This window comes from Eufriesea mexicana, unplaced genomic scaffold (genome assembly GCF_001483705.2).
Source record: "Eufriesea mexicana isolate 0111107269 unplaced genomic scaffold, ASM148370v2 scaffold54, whole genome shotgun sequence".
NCBI lineage: Eukaryota > Metazoa > Arthropoda > Insecta > Hymenoptera > Apidae > Eufriesea > Eufriesea mexicana.
In genome coordinates this window covers 888,816-913,278 of record NW_016908236.1, presented here as the reverse complement: position 1 = coordinate 913,278, position 24,463 = coordinate 888,816, and the positions used below count along the sequence as shown (strand labels likewise).

Below are 24,463 nucleotides of genomic sequence, written 5' to 3'. Positions count from 1 at the left end.
CCCGGTACCCCAGTGTTAATCTTTCTCTTTCAATTACAAAATATCGTCAACCCTGTTTCGTATAAAATATTTATTATTTATTATTTATTACTTTATCGTTTCTCGAGTGTTTACCAGGGTTCGAGACTGTAAAACGTAACAAATGTTAATAATTACAATAATTTCCTTGCACCCTCTTTAGTATAACACACTTGCAACTTAAATGGGCCGTGAAAATGATCATCGCTATAACGAAAATAAATAGATATATATAATTACTATAGAATCAGCATTAACTTTGCCCAAAGTGCAGCAATAGAGTAAAAATAAAAAGATAAGTCACTCTCACCCCCCGGTACCCCAGTGTTAATCTTTCTCTTTTAATTACAAAATATCGTCAACCCTGTTCCATATAAAATATTTATTATTTATTGTTTTATTGTTTTTTGAGCGTTTACCAGGGTTCGAGACTGTGGAACGTAGCAAATGTTAATAATTACAATAATTTCATTGCACCCCCTTTGGTATAACACACGTGTAACTTAAATGAGCCGTGAAAATGATCATCGCTGTAACGAAAATAAACAGGTATATATAATTGCTATAGAATCAGCATTGACTAAGTCACTCTCACCCCTCGGTACCCCAGTGTTAATTTTTCTCTTTCAGTTACAAAATATCGTCAACCCTATTTCATATCAGATATTTATTATTCATTATTTTATCGTTTCTCGAACGTTTACCGGGGTTCGAGGCTAAAACATAGCAAATATTAATAATTACGATAATTTCATCGCGCTCCCTTTAGTGTAACACACTTGCAACTTAAATGGGCCGTGAAAACGATCATCATCGTGATTAGAAAGTTGGGAAATGTCGTGTTTGCTCGACTTCGGGTCAGAACAGACCCCGGAGTTCCTTCGTGGTGAAAATAATCCTTGGATATCGGTCCGCAGCGTTTCCACCCTCCGGTCTGAAAGCGTGTCGGCGTTATAGACCGACCCAGTTCCGCTTCTTCCCTTCCGTTTGAAAAACCTCTGTCCCACCCCGTGTGGAGCGCGTGGCAGCGGCTTATCTTCCTCGACGGCGCGGCGGGTAGACGCGCGTTCACGTTGAAAGTTCGCGGCTGTTTGCGTTGCGAGAAGGTTGATCACGTTACCGGCTCACGTGTCGCTATCTGGGTCAATATGCCCCCATGATATTAAGCCATTCGCGACACGCGAGTTTCGCAATTGGACGATGCGTCTCGTCTCCGAGCCGTTTCCTTTCGTCTCTCAGAGACGATTCGTCGCGTCCGGGTAACGTTGATCGATCGATCCCGTAGATCGACGGGGATCCTTCGACTTCTTCGCGATCCGGGCCAACGGTTCGCGGCCATCGCTACGCCGAGGATTTTCCTCCGCCCCCATATTCGCGTACAGGGGCACGGAATGATGGGAATTCTCGATTACGATAAAAGGGGGGAGGGGGTCCTGCTATCGCGATATTGATATTGATCTTTCTTAATTAAAATAATTTTATAATTTTCTCCCCCACTTTTGACCGTATTTTATCTTACTTTATTTTTCTTTTTGTTTTTTTAGATTTGTGGCTAAAGAAAATTGGAGTGGCAGGTAATTTGCGTAACGCTAGATTTTTTTAATTAAAATTATCTTTATCTCTCTCTTTTTTTTTCTTTTTTTTTCTGAGTTCAGTGGATTTTGGAGTTGTTGGACGTTCGAGTAGCTATTGTAGTATTATAATTTGCGTGATACCAGATTTTTGTTTGCGATTAAAATTAGTTTTAATTTTCTAGTCGAAAAGTAGTCGTGTTTTGCGATTTAAATTTACTTTGCTGTTAATTGTTTGTGGGTGTTGGCATCGGGAGAATTTAGCGTGGTTTCGTTTCTCGAGATTCGTTGGATTTTAGGGTTATGGAAAAGCGTGGTTACGCGTTAGTTCGTGTATCGTTGATGATTCTTTCCCGTTGGACGAAGCCATTTCGATGGAGATCTCGCGCATAGTCCTCTGGATGGCGCCTCGGAGCGGTGAGCGCGGGACGCCATAGCGAACAGTGGTGTACGCTTCGCGATACCGAAGATTATGGCTGGTAAATGTAATCAATTTGCGAGACGTTCCTCCGGCTGAAGGATGGATAACTCGCAGCGAGAGGGGTTAACGTGGAAGAAAGTACCGAGCAAACACAGGAGAGCCCCGCAGATGCATTTCGGGCCAGAGACTCGCGTGCAGCTCGTTAAAGAACGATTAGTCGGTTCGGGGAACGATAACTGGTCGATAATTTCGCGGCACGTTGTTCGACCAGAATAACGACGCCCGATCGGATTTATAAATAATCGCGCGTGATGGCCGATTAAGTAATTACGAATATCGATATCTCGCGGTTGCCAGGCAGAGCGGAGACACAGTGCTGGTACCAGTGTTCGCCAGCCAAGTATCGATTATCCTTACACTCTCTCTGTCTGTTCAGGCTTCTTCTGACCCCGAATCAAGTTCACAGAAAGATGGGCGTTGCTCGAAGATCTCCTCCTAGCAACTCGTTTCGTTTATTTTTATATTTATATTTCATTTACGATTATTCCCTTGCAAATATTTCAACGTCAACCGTCATTAATCTTGCATGAAACTCGACCGAATATTCCATTTATTAAATTATCCTTCTCGCGTATAAATTATTTTATTTTTCGCCGAAGCTTTTTCGAAATGGAGCAGGCGAAGTGAAATGGAACGCCACTTGGGTTCCATTTTATTTCTCCCATTTCGAATTGAAGTTTCGTTTAACGCGTTTAACACTGCTCTGCACTTTCTATATGGTGCTCTCGGACCATGATAAAATTCCCATTATTCTTGCAATATAGCGAATTATTAAACGACACGTATTTCATTCCCCATTATCCTCGATTTATTTACGTTATTCAAATTTTTCACGACCAACCTGGCAGTCAAAGTGTTAATAAAAATGATCGATATCGGTTGCTGGAAAAATGTAAAAATAGAAATTCAGGTTTTAAAAATTGCTCGCGAGGTTGATCGCGATTCGGGGTTCTCGCGTTCGGTATCTGCATAACGCGTTCCGTTTTGGACTGAAGCTTCTTTTAATAAAAATTAATCAATATCCGCACGTTGTTGGTTACGAAAGTATAAAAATACAGCCGAGTTACGGACAGCTTTTAATTGAACGTTATCGCGAAACGAAGTGGTGGGAGTGAGGTTGAACGCGATTTGGACCACGAGGTTGCAGATATTTAAAAAATGTAGGAAAGGAAAGAGAAAGTGGAGAATACCAAAATTGCATAAAATTGGTAGGATATCGGGATTGAATCGCAAGGTGCATTTCCATTAGGCGCGTTCGCATAACGACACCGTACAGAATGATATGGGAGGTGACCCCGAATTCCGGAAGTCGAGCATCGACATTGCAACGAACCACGTGATCGTATATATGCTGGAAGTACGATATTTATTTATTTATTTATTGAAACTTACGAGCAAAGGCCTTTTTAGTAAAGCGATATAAAATATGCACACACCAAATAGGAAAAGCTGTACAGCAAGTAATAAAAGGTACAACACTGTACACCAAGTTTCATAGAAGAAATAAAATTAAGTAGAACAGGATTACGTAAAAATAAATAATGCCACGAAATGATGACAACATGTTGTTATGTGGTCCCTAACAGTTTGAACAATTTAGCCTTAAAACTGATAATATTATTAGAAAAAAGTTAACTTTTGTAAAGAAACGGTTTGCTAAGTTGCAGATTCTGGTTACAGAATCAGGTGATGAATGACAATAGATTTCTAGTATATCTCGTGGGAATGTTAAATATTAATTTCTCGTTGCTCCTTTAACGTTATATTAATTTTCAATATTTTATCCTTAATTTTTCACTCGACTCTGCTCTGATTGCTGTTTCAACGCGTAATTGTTTCAATCATAACCTCTTCGAGTGTACTCGACTCGGGAAATTATTTTTACTCCTTAATTATACTCGTTCCAAATATCTCGCAAAGAATGACGGGAAAGAAAAGTCGTATTTTAATTTCAATTTTAATTCGAATTTTAATTCTCGTTACAAAACACTCGTCGATACTTCCGTTACCGTTTACACTGGGGAATGCGAATTTCGTGCGGATAACTCGATTCGATACACGCGTGGATATTATTATTAAAAGATGGTGGAAGAGTGTACAGATTGCGTTTTGTACCCTTGCCAGTCTCGCATTAAAACGATACCGTGACTCATTATCTGCCTGGCCGTTAAACACCACCGTTAGACAAAAATATGCATCGTGTCCACGCCGTTCGAAATTTCCGAATGCTCGATCCGGTGCTCGATTTCGCGATCGTTGAACTGCCTCTGGGTACCGTGAAATTAAACGAAACGTCGTTCTCGAAATTACATAATGAAAATGTTAAATAACCAGCGCGTTTACGAAAACGCGATTTATTGGAAGGAAAGGAAGGAGCCGAGATAAATCGCATCGCGTTGCGCAATTAATATTAATAATGCAGGCTCCGGGAAAAAGAACACGTATATACGCGTACTCTTCGTTAATCATCATGGCGATAGCGCTTGAAAAAGTACAAAGAAACGGTTATTCGAGAGTGAAATAAAAACGAACGCTATTCGTCATGTCGACAAATCGAGCATTATTCTTCGACGTTCAAATAAACCATCCATCTCCGACCTTGGGCAACTTCAAACACCAGCTTCACTGAGGATGTTTGCCACGCGTATGTTTCTCCAATACCGTTCCTTTTAACGCGATGGAAAGCAGAAGCTGCCGAATATTTCGTCCCGAAATACGGCTGGAATTCTCCCTATTAAAAGCTAATTAGTCGCGGTAATAGCTTTTAAATTGCGAGCTAATTGCCGGACACCGGGACCATCGCTTCCTGTTCGACTTTCTTCCACGGATATTACGTCTTCGTTGTAGGGACGGATAATCCAAGGAAAAACTCGACCAACGGGCTTTCTAATTCGTCCGAAACGTCTCGGTCCAACAGAGGACTTTGCTAGCTATCATCGCCAAAATCATGTTTCGAGTATCACTGCCAACTCGTTATGCAGGGTCGAACGCAAATTTAGGGATTAATCTTGTCCAAGATCGCAAGAATCTGGTCGTTGCGAGATCTTGCTGGGCTCTTGCTACGCAGATTTCGCATAGTTAAAATCAGAGGAACGAAGATAGTCAGCCTCGATTGTCACGATGAAAACAGAATTTGGATTGGTTTATTCTAAACGATAGATTTTGCAGATTGAAATATTTATGTATTTAATAATAATTTACGGGTTGTAGAACCCATTAGTGTGTAAACAAGAATTAAAAATACATCAATTTGTTAGAGACAGGAAGAATATAGAAATAAAAATGGTCAGCTTCTATTGTCACGATGAAAACAGAATTTGGATTGGTTTATTCTAAACGATAGATTTTGCAGATTGAAATATTTATGTATTTAATAATAATTTACGGGTTGTAGAACCCATTAGTGTATAAACAAGAATTAAAAATACATCAATTTGTTAGAGACAGGAAGAATATAGAAATAAAAATGGTCAGCCTCTATTGTCACGATGAAAACAGAATTTGGATTGGTTTATTCTAGACGATAGATTTTACAGATTGAAATATTTATGTATTTAATAATAATTTACGGGTTGTAGAACCCATTAGTGTATAAACAAAAATTAAAAATATATCAATTTGTTAGAGACAGAAAGAATATAGGAACGAAAATGGTGAGCCTTTATTGTCACGATGAAAACAGAATTTGGATTGGTTTATTCTAGACGATACATTTTGCAGATTGAAATATTTATGTATTTAAGAAATAATTTACGGGTTGTAGAACCCATTAGTGTAAAAACAAAAATTAAAAATATATCAATTTGTTAGAGACAGAAAGAATATGGGAATAAAAATGGTCAGCCTCTATTGTCACGATAAAAACAGAATTTGGATTGGTTTATTCTAAACGATATATTTTACAGATTTATACATTTATTTATTTAATAATAATTTACGGGTTGTAGAACCCATTAGTGTATAAACAGAAATTAAAAATACATCAATTTGTTAGAGACAGAAAAAATATAAGTTACGTATGGTACAAATGCCGATATAGCCGATATAAACAATTTGTTTGGAGATTTAAGATCTGTTTTTTAAACAAAGAGATACTATTGCCAAAAAGTTGAAGGTTCGATGAGAAATTGTAAATTGTTCGCAAGAATGCATATTCTATTGATAGGGTCTATTGATTCAAGTCAAGTGCAGTACTATGCTGATCAGGTATAAAGATTTGAAAGTCTCTTAAATTTTAAAAAATTAATTTTATTTTTATTTCTATTTTATTAATTTTAATTTAAAAAATTAATGAGAGATAATTATTCTGGACTGCGTATAATAGCGTTTATAAATTTAAAGAGAAACGAAAGGTCGGCAGCAATTCTTCTTGATTCAAGAGATTTAAGACTAAGCTTGCGTTGAAGAGCTTCGTAATCATGATCATAAATACTCATATAACGTCCAAGTTTATCGAATCTTAGAAATCTGTATTGAATCTGTTTAATATGATATTTTTCACCAGCTTAAATATATTTCGATTTCGGGGTTCGTCGATGCACGATTTTAAACGCAGAGAGATTTTGGATTAGTTTGGTTTTGACACTGGGTTGGATTATGTTTCATGGTTTAGGTCGAGCCATACGAAAATTGAACAATTAAAGTGACATACTAGATTCTCGATAGTAGAAATTATTCTTAAATTTGGATAATTGCAAAAATAAAACGTGACACCGGTCGTTTCGATATTTTTTACACTTCTAGTATTAATAACCCTGAGAAAGATCGTTAATAACTCTGGATATTTTAACGCGCTATTGACTTCGTCGCGAATCTTCGTTCCCCTGAAGTCACGCTTTGATGAATTTTTCGCTCGACCTGTACTTCAGCTTCGTACTTCAAACACGTGACACGTTGCTTTATCATTGGCAGACGGAAAAAAGTGTACTGACTATGGGAGAAAAAAAATGAAATGGAAAAACAGGAGTTGCGCAATCGAGGAAACTTACACGTTCAAAGAACTCCTACGCTCTTTATCTCGGCGTCTGCCAAGATGACAGCGCCACGCCAGAAATCTCGTGTAATCTACCGAATAGCCATGGTGTCACGCGACCTCCGAAATTCTACTACGCAGTTGAGGCCTCTTACCAACCTCGAACTCGCAGATATCGCTTTCTTTCGTTCATTCAGAGGTCATCGGGTGGCTGCGAGGAATCGCGATATCTTGCCAATATGATTTTTATCCGAGCCAGAGATCTCGATTCGCTTCACCTAAAATGCTAGTTTAATCCAGAATTCGCTAGTGCTCGCGATAACTCGCGATAATTCGCGAACCCCGTTTAAAATCGATTCCCTTTAATCGAGATCGAAGATTATTAATGTCACCGTATTTAATTATAAAACAATTGGAAAACGTTAAGACCGGGAATTAAATAATGCTGCAATCTCAGGCTTCGTATCGTCAGCTGAGTTATTACTAATGGCTTTCGCGCGTTATCGGAATTATCACTGCTCGGTGGTCTGGTGATCGAGATGATCGATAGATCGCAATTGATCTAAGGTCGTCCTATGGCGTCTCGTTATTTTGTTCAAGGTATTTGTACAGTCTTCCCTTTTATTCCACTTCAATTTCTATACGATGACATTTCGTGAAATTTCGTCTTTGGTAGATAAATCTAGGGAAAAATCTCAATTTTCCCCAGAAAGGTCGAAATCTTGTTATTCTCTTTCAATTTTTATATCTGCGTATAATGACTCTGAAATTTTTCCCGCGCGATGATATTTGGTGAAGTTTTGTCTTGGAAAATAAATCTAGGGGAAAATCTCGATTTTCCCAAGAAAGGTCAAAATCTTGTTCTCTTTTAATTTTTATATCGACGTATAATGACTTTGAAATTTTCCCGCGCGATGACATTTCGTGAAATTTTGTCTCGCAAGATAAATCTAGGGGAAAATCTCAATTTTTCCCCAAAAGGTCGACAAATGGCACGGTTTCGTTTTCTTTTGGACCCGTAAGCGTGAAAAATGGGGCAATATTGGAATTCGCGTCGGCATAGTGTCCGAGTGGAGCACCATACTCGGTAAAATTTAGTTTAAAACCGGGGTATTTCAATTTACTAATTATAGTGCACCGATGATATTGATTTCGAAGCGTTCGCGTATAAAAAAGCTGAACGACTCCGGGCATAAAGGAGCTTAATCTACCATGAAATTTTATTACCTGCTACCAATCCTAATGATAGTACTCGCACAGCCGGTTATAGCCGGTTTCTAATAACCAAATTAGGATTAAAAAATCATTAAAACGATCCCTGTTCCATTATTAACCGGATAATTCCGAGTTTCCGAGCGGTGGTTACACCGTATCGTACATCATACTTATCGCCTATCGGAACCCGTGCTCACCTCGAAAAAGCGCAACTGCCTTATCTTCTTTCGCGGGAAATGCTCGAAAACAAACTCTCGAGATGTCGTGGCGTACGTATATATTTCGCAAAATTCAAAATTAACCAGACTAAACAATTTATTAATGTCGTCCCGACTCCTTTTATCTAACCTCGAAAATAATCGTTTCGTGATCGAAAACGTCTCTATCAGCTCGACGAGAAGAAAAATAACGCCAGAAGGATTCATCGAATCGATTCCATTTTGTCGAAATAATTATTACAAATTTTCAAGTTTCGCTGTTCGCCCCAGCAACGACTGCGATTCAGCGCTCTTTTTAAGCCACTCTCATCTGCATATTAAAACGAGACATCCTGTGCGACCGTTCTTCCAAACATAGTCATCCAGGCGTATCGTAGCCCGTCATCGATAAATCTCGTGGTATCGAGGCGACCACGTCGTGTCACGAGAATACCGCCATTGAAATTTTCCCCATTAGACGGCATTTGTCGGCTAACCCACGTATCCGCGTCGCATAAATTAATTAAACATTCATCCAGGCGACTCCGCGTATCGTCCATGCTCTGACGTTGTCCCGCCGGTGCTCTGCATGCTTCCCCGACTTGCACAGCGAATTTCCACGAATTTCTGGAACCATCCCGCGAGCATGCTCGACTTTTCCGTGGATCGACGCGTTTTGACCGCGAGCCAGGGCGTGGGTGAGCCTTTGGTCCGAAAGCAGCGGGTCACTGCGTCGAATTATGGTCACTTTACTTCGTTAAGTGCTAAAGAGACGAATGCTCGTTGCTCCATGCACGTTTTCTTCCTGGTCGTTTTTCTCGCGCCAGCTCCATGAGTCGCATCGACGACAGTGAGTATTAAATTTTCGTTTCTGTAACGATGATCGTTAGATCATCCTGATCGAGGCTTCTGCACGTGTTTGGGTCGTGGATGATGCAGGATGAGGTTCTCGTCAAAAGTGTCCCAATTTCTGACAGATGTCGCTGTTAGGTTCTTCGTACCTTGTGTTCTTTCTTTTAATTTCCATCTAAAAATTGCTTCCTCCAGATTGCGAAAGGGGGCAAGTCCTTCGGATCATTGATTTAGTTGAAACTTTGCAGGTTTGTAGATTTAGCCAAGTACTCGATAGCTTTTCAGATATTTATGATTAAAGCTTTACTATTCTTAACTAGAGATTTCTTCCGAATAGTTATCGACAGTTAGCAAGTGGCATTGTGGTCTAATAGCACCATCCGAAAATTGTCACCAGCCTGGGAATTTTCAGATACCGCTATTAGGCCACAGCGGCCTAATATAACGACCAAGTATTCGACATAATTCTGTAATTAAGGCAATAATAAAACTGTAATCATAAATATCTCGAAAGCTACTGAATAGTTGATACTGATATATTTTCTTGAACTGGATCACGAAATCTACAAACCTGCAGTTTCAGCTAAATCTATGACCCGAAGGACTTGCACTCTCCTTGTTAGACCCCTTTCACGACTGTCTGCGTTATTCTATTCGAAAATAGAGTTTGTTTTGAGCTGAAGAAGGGTCGAGACGAGGTTGAGTTGGCTCTGGACGAGATCAGTTTCTAGGAACAGTTAGTATCGACGTTAGCGAGGGATTCGGGTGGATGTATGCCAATACTTTTCGCATCCAGCGCTCTTCATTCGTCTCGGAAATCGCGATCCTTTTCCGCGTAACCGCTCTGATGCACCGGCATGCAAATTCAATTGCAAATGCAATAAGCGCAGACGTTTGTCGATGTCCCTAACGATAATTAATCAATTGACTAGCTCGGTTCGCCGAAACGAATCGCCTTCCACGTAACACCGATTGAACGATGTTGAAAAATTCGTGTTTACCCGCGACGTTATATAACGTGCCTTCACGCACAATCGGGACCGCGCTTGATAAACTAATTAACCGGCAGATAAACCGTGAAAGGCGATGAAAGCCTGGAAGGTTGCGTGAACGTGAGACGAAAAAAGAAAAAGAGATGAGCGATCGATGGAAACGGTATTTTAGTGCTTCTAAGTAGACTCGCGATATATTTGCGCGATGACACGCGATGATGAGGAGGAGGCGATGGACACGATCAAGGGGTGTGTTTTCTTCGAGATAAATTTGGAAATCGCTCATCCTCCGAGATCCCAGCTTCCGCAAACCCGAGAACAGCTTCAGTCTGGGTGTAGAAATTATTTAAATACGCGACTATCCAGTTAGGCATGTCTATCGTTCCTCTAGATCATCCTCTAGAGGATGATAAAGTCACCGAGTTCGAAGTGATAAAGGACACCATTTCGCGGGTGTAATTCGGTCAGTTAGCCTACTCGCATCGTGAGATGAGACAGTCTGAAAAATCGCTGTGTCAAAAGATTTCATGAAACGCTTCAGCTTCCACTCAAGGGGGACCAAAGATTGGCAGGAAATGGCATAGACTATGTTCTATTTCAAGGCTAAAGCGATCAACTTCAATTTTTCTAAGTTCAAAGACGAGGAACGGGATCAGGGGATGAAGGAACGGGAAAACACCGCCGTGATCCGACTTCTTTTCCTCTTCCTCGTCCGACCCGAGAACCGGGGGCTGGCGTGGTCGAAGGATAATGAACGCGGATCAACCGCGCATTTTTGGATTTATTAATAACGCGAAAATCTGGTAGCAGGCCAAGCAACTTGTTTTTCCGCCTGCAAGGTCAGCCTCGGCGGATTGCGTTACGAGAGCCGACGAGAGACGAGCTCGTTGACTCTCCGTCTCTGCAGTTTCCCTCTCCTCTCCCCGTGACACACTTTGCCCAGAGTTTTCCGCGCGGATGTAGTCGCGGGGACTCCCGTCGCGAGTGGAAAGCGTCTCCGACCCCGGAAACCGACAGACGTTTCAGCAGAGTGGTAGGTGCAGCAGGGGACAAAGGCTGTGGCCAAGAATGGGAATGGCTGGATAAAGGGAAACTTGCGTTTGTGAGCGTGACACTGGTCCTCTTCTCTGTCCGTTGTACGTGTTCGACCGGTCCGTGGGGTTATTCTTTGCCCGGAGAAAGGTTTCCATGCATTATTTCGGATCGATGCCGTGAATTAGCCGGAACAAAGGGGGCTGAGCGACGCTGGCTGCTCGTACAATCCTCTAAACCCCTGATCGGCTGTTTGATCTCTTTCAGGCTCGCTCTATCCGGCTGGGAACACCTAATCATCCGTCTCGCGGGCTGGTTTCCTTTCATTCCGAGTGTTTTCATTCGCGATGTCGTCGATTCGCCGCGACACTTGCACGTTTCCGCGTCTTCCAACCAGCGTCCAATTGTTTGCCCAGCACACGCCGGAGCTGTTTGCTTTTCGTTAGTATCGCCTGGCGATATCGAACGCGGGGTGCTACCATGCATCCGCTGGACTTTATCTGCTTTCTACGGCGTAGAACGTGTGTACCGTGTTTGTTTGTGTGCTTTCGGTGGCCGAGTGACCATTATTGCAATAGCTGACTGGGTATGTCTGTGTTTTTCTCCTCGATAAGGGCTAGTGTTCGTTAGCGACGTCGGTAAACACGGCTCCGTGGCATGATCCAGCAGGATGCACGGGATGCAGTGTCAACGCGAATAATTATCGCGTGAACGTTAACGGTTAATGAGGTCCGATACTCGAATGGCTAGGTGGATATGACGCGTTCACGATGGCGTGAGTCGTAGTGAAACTGGGATCGTGACGCGCGCGTGAATAGGAGTCGGTGAGATTCGAAACAGGAAGTACTATACGTCTTCTAGATGTGGAGCAAATTGGGTGTGGCAGCAGCTCCCGTGCTCGCCACCAGAGGACTTTCCATCAATCCCTCTTCTCGCAAGTTCCTTCCAGTCATCGATTCCTTCCCGTATATCGATCGACGTTCAACGTCCCTAAATCTAAACTTCGAGTTCGCCGGTTAATCTAATCGGCGAATCTATCCGCAAGATTGGCAACGAAGCTTCTACCCTAGACTCTTATTTCGACGATTTCCAAGCGAATGGAACTCGTAAATCCGAGGTAGAATTGCAATCCTCGAGAAAATTCTATTCAACCGTCCTATTTTCAAGTTTTAACGCGGAAAAGGAAATTTCAGCGATTACTTTCCTCTTTGAAGTACTGTACCTCTACTGAGTATACCTACTTTATTCGCCGCTCGGAAATTCGATTGGAAAAGTTCGTTAGGGGGAAAAAGGAAGGGAGAAGAGGATTTTTAAAATAAATGGAAAGATCCAATTTCGCGGCGGAAGTAGTTTAAAAAATGTAGTTAGCATGATTACTCCGGGCGCAAGCTATACCCTTTAAGGTCGCGCAAGGTCGCCGGAATTCAATATCAGATCGAAATAGTGGATTAGAGAAATCTGGGGGCTCGATTTGAATCGCATTACGTTCTAAATGGTCGCCATTAAATTTCTGCGATCAATTTGTCGAACACAGCACACCCGTCTAGTATACACGATAGCTGAGAATTTGATTTAACGAAGTAACGGAAGTTATTCGCGGCGGCCGTTCGCGAACTATTGTTCCGTTTACTTGGTCTTCTATTTCTGACAGCAGGTGCCGACCTTGACTGTAACTCCACCGAAAGTTAAAGTTGAGCGAACTATCGCTGGAAAGTGGATGCGCGGAAAAATTCAAGCATCGCCATCTACCGTGCACCGTACATAACCTGTAAAACCTTCTCGATCGTTCGCCGAGAGATCGGTCAAGGCTTCCGTTCGGCTAATGGCTTTGAACGTCGCGCGTTAGTCATTTGCAGAGAAAGGTAAATCGTGCCTAAGAAGGAGCGGTTGATTGCTTCTCTAGTGACGCCATTTTGCGCCCACACCGATGCTTGATTAAATGACTGGCGGCCGAAAGCGGCGCCACTTTCCTGCGTTAAGTGGCGCCCCCACCTTCGGGACAACCGTGGCTCTCGGTTAGTAAAGCAGAACAGGCGTCCGCGGATCACGTCGGGCAGCGTCGCGTCGCACCCTTTTCTCCCTTTTCGAGCTCCGGTCTTCTCCACGCATATTTCGAGGTTAATCGATAACGCGTCACGCTTTCCCGGTCTATATTACGGCTAATTTCCAACACTCGAAACTACAAAACGGGCACGCTTTCCGAATATGAATTTATTGATTTGAAACTTAGCGGAGCACGCCTTTGTTGTATATACGAGACACGACATAGTTGTATAGCATAATATGATTAGATTACATTTTTGTCTTGGAATTCCGCAGTTTAGTTTGTTGTTTCATTTTCAGGTCATCCGGCTGGTGGTGTAACTTTAAAAAAAGGTAAATCTCCGATTGCTACTGTAGACGCTATTCGTGTACCTCGCAAAGTAAGGATCCTTAAATGTGAAAATACTAGCAAGAAGGGTTGGAAGAGAGGGTTTGTCCGTTCGTCTGCAGTTTTTGGTACTTGGATTTTCCGACGTCGCGTTGCTGCGTGACGCGCGCCCAACGGCCGACGGGCTGGCCAGTGGCGCGGTACTCGCAGTCCTCTGGCGGCGAGTACGGGAAACACCAAGCCAATCTATATCATCGATACTCCATGATCGCGGGCGGGAGCGCTCTTTGGACCGCTTGAAACCGACTCAACGTTGCTAGCAGCGATCCAAGTACTAAAAACCGAGCATCGACTCTAGCTATCGAACCATTAATCGCTCGTTCGCTACGATTATTTTAATCGCTCCGTGATCATCGTGTCAATATTATTCCAATCCCACGGACGAGTTCCACGCCGGCTGCATCTCCGCGATCCCGAGGAATCGGCTCTATTTTAAGAAACTTAGCGCGATCACGGTTATGCATCCAGATGTCGAGCACGTGTCGACGTGGAGGACTCTAAACAGCCAGCGGAAAATAGACTCGATACGTATCGAGGATGTAACGACCAGAAGTGCGTCGCGGCCTGTCTGTTCCCGTGGGTCTCTCGTGCTCGCTCTCGAGGTCGCGTGTCATTCCCATGTCTCCGTGCTATACTCTCGCGGGACGATCCGCGCTCAGAGTCACTCCCCGCGAACATCTGGTCCACGTCCATTGATTTGTCATCGCGCGGAGAAGGAATCAGCTGTTCGCAAGGCTGCCCTTGACGAACACGAGTTCACCTTTCTCCATTCATGCGGCGTCGAGTGGCTCGGTGCGCGGAGCCTGCGGTGAACTCTCTCGCAATACCATTATCCGCTCTCATCTATTACCCTCCAGTGATTTCGAATTATTCTCGCTCTCGCGACCTCGTTCTTATTGATCCCAGTCGATAACGTGCTGCACTCTAATTCGCTAATGCCCGACCTCGCTCGTGGGACCACCTGTCGTCATCGATCCTCCCAACGATCTCTGTCAACTTCGTTCGAGTTAACCACCGTTGCTCGATTGCGCGATAAAACGAAAATACGATTGAATACCTCGCGATCGGTATTCGTCGAGGTCGAAGTAACGATTATGGCGCTTGGTCTCTGTTCATGATCCAAGCGATCGTGCGGTGTGAAAGAAAAATTGATCCAGAAGCGAGAGTCGAGTATACGATAGAGGGAGATGGAATTAACGGAATCGCGTGAACCCGGTGTCTAGAGATTTCGATAGTTCACGGCTAATTTGCAATTCATGACCCTAGTCTGGAGGTCTAGCCGGTGTCTCGTTCGCATAAACGCGACGCGTAAGTCCGTGTTCGGAAGTGGCCGAGGTAGACGTTGCTGGCTTGTAAATTTCGAGTCTGCACGTGATCCACGTGTCCACGAAGCTAAATCGCGTGTTACCCCGTACGTGAGCGATCGGTGGACATCGCTTCATCCACCGCGTGACGAACTGTGCTAGGTGTCCGTCGTGCTTCTACTAATCCCCGGAATCCTTACATGTGGTGTCTTGACAAGACGACGGGCCGAGGTTAAAACTCACCCTTACCGGTGAGGAACAGGGGCGCGGGATAGAGAGCGAGGGGTCGAATATTCGCAAGCCGGTTAGTATAATAGGCGCCCGTTGTGACTCGGTCGATAACGCGTTCCGATTGGCTGGCGCAATTGGATTCCGATCGACTTCTATGGTTCCAGCGTGAATTCGATGGAGTACGCGGGATTTTTCCACGCGTGTGTGGGCTGGTGTCGGGATTACCGAACCGTTCGATTGATTCACCCCTGGGAATCGTTCGGATTGTTTTCATTTCCGTTGGAATTCCGGTTATCCGAGCGATGGACGTCAATAGATAGCCTTTCTTGTAAGCCGGTATGAAAAATTGCGCGGTTTCGGAAAGAATCGACTTTTAACCACAACTCGCTTCCCTTCTTGGACCTAGGTCAGTAAATAGAGACATTGCTCTTCGCGGTGTATGAAATGGAAAAATATTTTCGTGCCAACAGCGTAACAGTGGAAGTATATTTTTTTGGAATACTGTCTAGAATATTTCTTTCTTTCGAGTTTTACCTACGGTTCTTTGTTTCCTTCGTTCACCTAGGTCAGTAAACGCAGAGTCATCCATCTCGCCGGAAAAGATATAGCGTAACAATGGACGTATACTTTCTTGCAACGATGTTTGGAATTTTTCTATTTTTCTTCTCTCTCTTTCTTCTTTAAGAATAAATTTGCTCAGAGAGATTAGAGAAATGGAATGACATCCTTCGCTCAGGGTATCTCTCCTACTTTCCACCAAGACTCTGCCAAGATAAGCTTATCGCGGTTACGAGACGCAAAAATTCCGAACACGTCTGAGAGCACCGATACAAAAGATCGATCTCGATTGTCTTGCCTCGGTATCGAGTCCCTGGATCGCGTAAATAACGTGGAGAAGAGAGGAAAAGAAGCACGAGGATAATGGATGGCTGTTTACAATTATGCGTATCAGAGATACCGAGCGAGTAAATATTCCCGTTCAATGATGTCTAGACGAATAAAACGCGAGGTCAGATCCGGGGAGACCAGATGAATGGTCTGGAGCAGTAATTCCCGTGCAATTTACCGAGATTAGTCACGAAATTCGCGAATTCCTCGTAATCTCGGGATCGTTGATCTCGTCCTCTAGCTGCTTCTTTGGGAGTATACCTCGCGCCACGTTATTTACACGAATTTCCGAAGAAAAATATTTCATCTGGTCGGGAAATTAGGAAAATTCGGGTTTAATCTCCGCGGAATCGGGGAACGAACGGAATAATCATCGATAATACGCAAATACCCAGATAGTATACCGCGAAATCACGATGGCAGTCGACGCAGTCGGAAATGAAAAGCAATCGGAACGTTATCGACGACGCTAAGAATCGTTAATCTCCGCGGACACCCGGCAATCTCGACAGCGGCTCGAATTAATCCGATTCCTCCGATGTAATTGAAATTCAAACGGATCTAGCGTCCTCTGGCCGGTCGTCCGGGCGATAACGCGGATTTATGAAAATTTTCCATCGGACAACGCATAATCTTCGGCGAGAAACTAACCGATAAATGCGAGCGTGCGACACGAGGTCGCAGGTGTTGCCCCGATAACGCGGAATGTAATTAAAATTCGCGGGTCGGAAAACGTGGTTGAATCCGGTTATCGCGGCTGGCCATCGGAAAATCCAGTGTTACCGCGTGCGTGTTTATGAAAATATTTCAACGATTCTACCAGGAATCGGCCGATTCTTCGGCATCGTACGTGCTAACTCGTCGCTCGTTATCGCGATTAACGCGTTATATTGTCCGTAGAACCACCGACGTGTCGTGTGATAGCGATCTCTGCTGATGATCGCCGGAATCGTTGCTTCTTCGAGGTTCTTGGGTCGGCTGGATCGATGCGAGGTCGGTAAAGCAGATTTGGCTCTCGGGCGTCTCGCAGACCGGAAGTGGAGGATTCGTTGGACGAATGAGACTTCGTCTATGCATCGATGTTTCCCTGTCATTCTTTTGCCAGTGTTTGCGTGTTGCTTTTTCGCTTCATTTCGAAACTTACGTTGAAACTCTTCGTTTCGACGTAAAGTTTCTTGCGTGAAACACGAGTGTCACGAGTGTTACCAGTACGAGATAATCTAGCGAAACGAACTCGTGTATTCATTTTTAGCATTTAGTTATTAGACTTAGATAGCAGTGTTATTAGAATTCGATGTTTTTCTCTCTTTTCTTCTACGATCTTGATCTATCTTCACGCTTGTTAGCTGTCAAAACAATGTATTTCATATCAAAGCAAACTCATCGGTGTTTGACTTAATTTAGTTACGAAGGGGTTTATCATTGTTCTAGAACGCCTTATCGAAAATATAGCTGCGGTATGCGAGAGACTTATCGTTTAGCCGTGAATCGAAACGATCTATCAGACCTTCCTAGAATCCCACGAGTTCAGGTGCCCTTAGTCATAGAGTCGAAATGATTTATCGAGAATTCACAGGCACATTGTGCGCTCGGCCGCTCAGGTATGAATCGAAATGATCTACCTCCAGTGTCTGGCCAGCGGTTAGGCATAGAATCGGCATGATTTATCGAGCAGCCCGCTACCTCGTGGGTCTAGCGCTTACCTATAGAATCGAAATGACCTGCGAGCCTCGCTGCAACTTCGGCCTGAAACTATGCGAATAGACTTCTGACACCTACAACTAGATCTCCCCGGCTCGACTAATCCGATCCCTGAACCTTTTCTGTCATGATTCCCCGTCCAAAGGTACCGGTCTATAGTCCGGAACACGTAGCTAATTGGAAATTATTCGAAACCGGAATAATAAAGTCGTGAATCATCGACTATGGACTACGAAATAGAAGTCTTTCAGTTTTCGAAACGGAAACCCTCGTGTGTATACTCGGTATCGATCGTACGATCACCGATAACGATCTTCCTATGAAACGTCACCCGATTTCGAGTGGAACGTTGGCTATTTTTGCAGGTATCGCCGCAAGGTATACAACTGGTTCGTGCTATTAATAGTTATGGCGTTATCGCCATTTTCGCCGGTGTTCCGGCTCTAGTCAGCGACAGGATCAAAGGAAAGGAACGGCCTTTAAAGCGGCCATTGTTGTTCCCTCTTAAAACCTCGCGTCCCGAGACTAAAATTTATATCCGCACACCTTCGTCGTCCACGCTTTCTCTCTCTCCCAGTCACGCTTATTAGCGATCGTCGAGCGCAAAAATTCCGAAACGTCGATGATTTTCCTTGAACCTCTTTTTTGAACCTATGCCACACGTTCGTCGTACGTTGAGGATTCGCAGGAACCGGCCAGCGTATTTAACTGGCAGCAGGCTGAACCAAGAGTGACGTCACCGGTACAGAGAATTATTAGTTTCCTTCAGCCGAGACGTCAGAGGTGACGTCGCCGAATTTAGACGCGTTTGATCGTGGTCCAACAGACACTCGTCACCGGTGCAAGTGGCATTTTTCTCGCCAGCCTCTCGTGGCCGTCTCATCGCCAGCAAAAATCGCTACGCCCTCGCGTTCACCAGTGACTCAACCTCGGTATTTTTATGAGTACTAAATGTTAGGCGTGAATGATCGAATTCGAAGATGGTAGCCGTGTTTACGGCAAACAAATATCATCTTACAGCCTCTCTTACCATCTGCTTCTTTCCTCGTCTCGTCTTCGCGTCATCCCAATCCAGGCTAGATTCTGTCAACGTGTACCAGTCCAGTTCCTATCTCTCGTCATTTCGTCCCGGGTTATCGATTTAATTATACCACCGAGTCCTCGCGTGTCGCTGCTGACTTTTTCTGCAACCGATCTTTATCCTGCACGTGTTGCTAAATTTGAACTTTGTCATCGCGGTTGCGTGGTCGCCTGTCATCTTTATCGCGGCCGATTCCAAACGGAAAATCGCCTCCGCGCGAGCCACGCGCTTCCGAGCTCTGAATCATCGGATCCTGTCTCTGCTAATCTACATTCCGACTGGACGATCGAGTCGCGAAAATCCGAAACTGGGTTTGTCACGTTATTCGCGAAATTGTCTCCATGAGTGCAATGTCACCGGTTTTAATGGAATTTCGATTATGATTAGGATCTTTGAAGTTCTTCGAAAGGAGGACGTCACCGACTGAAAATATGCTTCTAGATTTAGATGTTTGGTATAGTTAGATGTGACATTTGGGAAAACGAAGATGAAGTGTCATTTGGCAGAAAAGTTTGGTTACTTTGGCAGAAAAATTTTGCTTGGGAGACCGCTATTCGTGAGATTCTCGCGTCGATGGTGGGGTATCCTGAATTAGAATTTCTAATAATTAGCTAATCCTCTGCATTGAAGGTGTTTTGTTGCAGGGAAATAGCGATTGGAAATTTTTCTGTTGCAAAATCGACGATTATTTTCTATAGTCGAAAGAGAAATCGCGTATAAATTAATAGCAACTTTGTATTCCGATATTTCTTGTGTTGTCAAGAGATATTTGTATAAATTATAATATAAATTATACTATAAATTTACGTTTGTGTAAAAATTTATGCAACTTATGCGATACAAAGGGGGTCCAAGTCGTTCTTCGAGATGGTAAAGTGCAACGTTCAGGAATTTCGAAAGTGTAGAAAAATTTGAAGAAAAGGCGTAAAAATGAAAAAAACAGCTCGATTTTTCAGAATCCGATCTAATCTTGTCGTTTGACATGGGAAAATTGCCAGATCGTTTTTTTAGAATTCGCGAAACTCGGATCGAATGGTATTAGCGCTGTGCAAAAATCGATGTCAACTGTGTTCTGCCAGAATTGTATACATAGTACGTAAAGAAGCCTGTGAATCGCACGATGATTTATTCCGTGTAAATTTCGACTAATTTTACCAAACTTTGGCTCATTGTGATACAATAAACAAACTCAATTATCTGCCAAAATCTCGGGATACTTCGACAGAGGTGTGCTATAAATATCCCTCGAGAGAATGTGCAGTTTCCTTAGCAATTATCTAGTCCGTTCCACGGGCGCGTTAATTTGCAAATAGCCGTATAAGGTGCCTGAAAACTCAATAATACCAACGTTACATAAACACTCGTCTAACAGCATTTGTCTTCGAGATGAGGCTCGTCTAATCACTGAACACATCGCGACTAACAAATTCGAAGAAAAAGTAGAAGATTCTCTGAATTTTAGAAAATATTATCATCGCCTCATTTTCTAAAAATTGGCCAACTATCGTATAATTAAATTCCATTATAATTCACTGAATACGTAGTTTTCTATAATACCGACTCCTCTATGGCGTGAGTCCCATTTCCCATTATTAGAAAGATTTTAAACGTTAAATTAAGTATAACTCTGAGTTAGACTCGTCGTTATAGAATTTTTCAGAACAGAAAATATCGTAAATCATTATATTCGTTATAAATAATAAAGTACTCAAATAGGTACTCGTTAAGTATTCAACCGAATAATAAATAAATAAGCACAAGGGGTGACACAAGGGGTTGACAACTGGAAAAGGTTAACAAGGTTCGTTTCTCGTGATTTTTCGTGGTTTCTCGTGATTCCTTCGATCATCGAGGCCCACCATTTTCGGTACCCAGCCGAACAACGAAGATCAAGGAATATTCTCGACCCTGGCCACATTCGCATACCGCATTCTTTCTAGGCAGCTGCCAACACTCGGCTGGAAATCGTTCAACGTGCATGGCGAAAATTGATCGCGTTCGCTGGGAGAACTTTGTATCGAAGTAACGCGCGAACCAGGCAAATTTTCCATCCACGACGATTCCGACGATTCCTCGTGGCTCATCGTGTCACGCGAATTGGCAGGAATTCCATGTGGTCTAGTCACGTCCCGTTCATTCGCGCGTTTAATCGCGAGCCCCGAAGCCGCCTTTTTTCTCGTCCTCTTCGTCTTCTCGGAACTTCAATCGCGGGGAAATCTTCCGTTCCTTTGTTTCCACGCAACGATTAGCCCTGGAATACGAAAGTACACAATGTGGGTGGTAATTAGCGGTGGTAATTCGTCAATAGGCTGTTCGAGGAAAATTCGTTTCCATTTACAGGGAATAGAAATTATTTAACATCGATTTACTATCCTTTCATTATTTTTCTTCATTTCCTTCGTTTTATTTTATTTTATTTTATTTACGAATACGAAAGTACATAGTGTGGGTGGTAATTAGCGGTGATAATTCGTTAATAGTCTGTTCGAGGAAAATTCGTTTCCATTTGCAGGGAATAGGAATTATTTAACACCGATTTACTATCTTTTCATTATTTTTCCACATTTTCTTCGGTTTATTTCATTTTATTTTATTTTACTTTATTTTATTTTATTTTATTTACGAATACGAAAGTACACAGTGTTGTGAGTGGTAATTAGCGGTAATAGTTCGTTAATAACCTGTTCGAGGAAAATTCGTTTCCATTTGCAAAGAATGGAACTTATTTGACACCGATTGACTATCCTTTTATTATTTTTCTTCATTTTTTTCTTTTTATTTTATTTTGTTTTATTTACGAATACGAAAGTACACAGTATGGGTGGTAATTAGCGGCGATAATTCGTTAATAGTCTCTTCGAGGAAAATTCGTTTCCATTTGCAACGAATAGGAATTATTTAACACTGATTTACTATCTTTTCCTTATTTTTCCTCATTTTCTTCGTTTTATTTCATTTTATTTTATTTTTTAACCCGACACGTTCAGCTCGCACTTTGTACCCTCGATTATACTCACGTTTAGTATGATTGATTGGAGGTTTCATGGGGTCCTTGGATAATGGATGATATCCCGTTTAGTGTCTCCAGAGAACCATCCTTCGTCGATGTGAAAAATCGCTATAATCGATGTAGCAGGTTTCTAGCATACAATAGTGCGTTGGAACCCATATGGCGCCGACCTTTCGAACGGACACTGGGTACCTGTGAAAAAGGCCACGTGAAACTCTCCTTGGACTCTGGCTACGAGCTAGCCAGGACTCAGGATACTTTCTCCTTCGCGGTTTCGGATTTCTTGACCCTGTGGTTTCGATTACGCGAATTTGCGAATCCACGGTAAGAATAAACCCGATTTGGAGAACAGGAAGGTTAACGAATTGTATAACTTTCCGAGAAATAATTCTGAAAATCCTGCAGGGAATATCCAGCCACTGATGTCACGTATACAAATAGCCAGCATTACTTGTAACCGATTTCCAACTAAATATTTCATCAGCAAGACCTAAAACAACACTGGCCAAATAGAACACCGGTGCGACGTCTAACAATTAATCCATTAGCATATCAGTCTTTCCATCCTGATCGTGCTCATGCTATTTCCTTATTCCAAGGTCTAAGTTAACACGTCGACTTCGAATTTTATTCCAACGAAATAGATTCTTTTCCTTAAATCGAGTCTGATCTAAACCTGTCTCGCGTAGACAAGTTGAGAGCAGGTTTCGGGATAATTAGAAAAATTCTGGCCCAATAATTAGCATTCCTTCCATTCTACCCGTGTCTACATTCTACGCTCTGTCTGAAAGTTACCGACTCGGAACTCTAGGCAGCAATTCACCGTGCACGCGAATGGGTTAACAATCCCTTGGCCCGAGGTTTAAGGACAAAGGAACCCGTTGGCTGGTTACGCAACCATAGACATTCCACGGAGTCCCATGGAATTACACGTCCATCCTGCCTCACTTCGGAATCACGTCCAGCCGATCAAAGCGAAAGAGTCGTTACAAAAGTCACGTAGAGGCAGAGCCGATCGGTGCATCTTGCGTCAAGTTGGCTTCCGTTGACGCGAGCTTCCGGCCCGGCGTATCCGAAAACGTTCACGAATTTTAATTTCCAACGCGTCCACCGTCCAACCACGGCGCTGCGCCTCTCTTCGAGATGCAACAACGCTTCGGGGATTGCGTAAAACGAGGCCGGGAATGAATCGTACTTTGATTTTATATGCACCTCGGTGAGGTAAGCCTCTTGACGTCACAATGGACGCTGTGCTCAATCCGGAGGAACGGTTGAAATGACGTCATTGCCTCTATCGAGTGTTGCTCGAACGAGAATTATCGGTTTGTTCCCTGAAAATGGCGGAGTTCGAGGCATCGATAGGCTGTCCGTTTGATCTCTCGCCTGGGATATTGCGTTCTTCGTGCAACGCTCCAAGGCAAGTTATCTTCTGGCTTTCCAGGAATCACGGATTAGAACTTCGACTCCTCGATAGCGAACTACGCGCGGATTTTCTCGGGTTCGTAGATCAGCCGACTTCCGAACAGTGGTCTAAATGCTGTCATTGGGTTAGGTCTTCGAGATGGATTCCTGGAACAGCGAGTTTACAACGGCTCTGCAGAAACTGTTAAACTGTTAAATATTTTCTTTATCTGGTAGCTATGAAAGTTTGCTATACTACTGTTCCAAATCGTAAACGATCTAGAAGCTGAGGCTGTCGATATATTTTCAAACACCGTCAAAGTTAACGATAGACAGAGAAAGGTGTCGAATTACTCATAAGTATTAGGATTATGGATTCTAATTGTAAAATAATTAGGACATTGTAGCGGAAGGATTACGAGATAGGGCTAGTGGTCCAGAAGACTTTCTTCGTCAAAGGTTTTTATTTTACTCATTCATACATATACTGAACCACTAGTTGTGTTCATAATTTAAAAGCTCTTAGCCTTTAGAACAATTCGTTCACAATACTGCTCTGAGATGCGAATGCTCTACAACATATATATACATTCTCTATTGAAGTCTTTTATTACTCAAGGAAGGTATAGGTTTCTTTATGTGCTTCTCTTGTGAGACTGACCGACTCCCTAGAGACTGTCATGGTTCGCCTAGACCCCTAATTTGCCAAAACCCCTTATCGAATTTATATAAACATTCTTTCTCGGAATTTAGATCTCACAAACTACTTATCGACACCTTATATCCTAGATTGACTTTTGCCTATAACTAAAATTATCTTTTCAACGATAGGTATATTATTTACAAGTATACTGATCGTGACAGGTTCCTGCATCTTCCTTTTGCCTCCGGATAAATTCTTCAAAGACCCCGTGATAATTCCACTCTTCGCTCGAGTTTCTTTGTAATTAAACCGGTAGGCAAACTTGCATCGAAATTATTTAAAAGAATAGAGATCGCGTTGGCTGTCAAGCGAACGGTGTAATCGCATTTCGCGTTGCATGAGTTCCATGGAAGCCTGCGAGAAGTTTCCATGAAGGAAGAGCG

The 24,463-nt window shown here is 42.9% G+C and overlaps 1 protein-coding gene across 5 annotated transcripts in view; it reads left to right on the top strand.

The window, feature by feature from the left end:
• LOC108554790 (glycogen synthase kinase-3 beta) overlaps nucleotides 1-24,463 on the top strand; it is a 73,662-nt gene that overhangs the window by 12,681 nt on the left and 36,518 nt on the right. For 2 of the 5 annotated variants that reach the window (XM_017910166.1, XM_017910168.1), the window contains exon 2: nucleotides 13,674-13,706. The exons of 2 other annotated variants lie outside the window; for them this stretch is intronic. In XM_017910166.1, coding sequence (XP_017765655.1) covers nucleotides 13,674-13,706 — 33 coding nt within the window. Of the gene's footprint in view, nucleotides 1-1,562; nucleotides 1,593-13,673; nucleotides 13,707-24,463 lie in introns of all 5 variants that reach the window. One more of the 5 variants, XM_017910164.1, reaches the window with a different exon arrangement.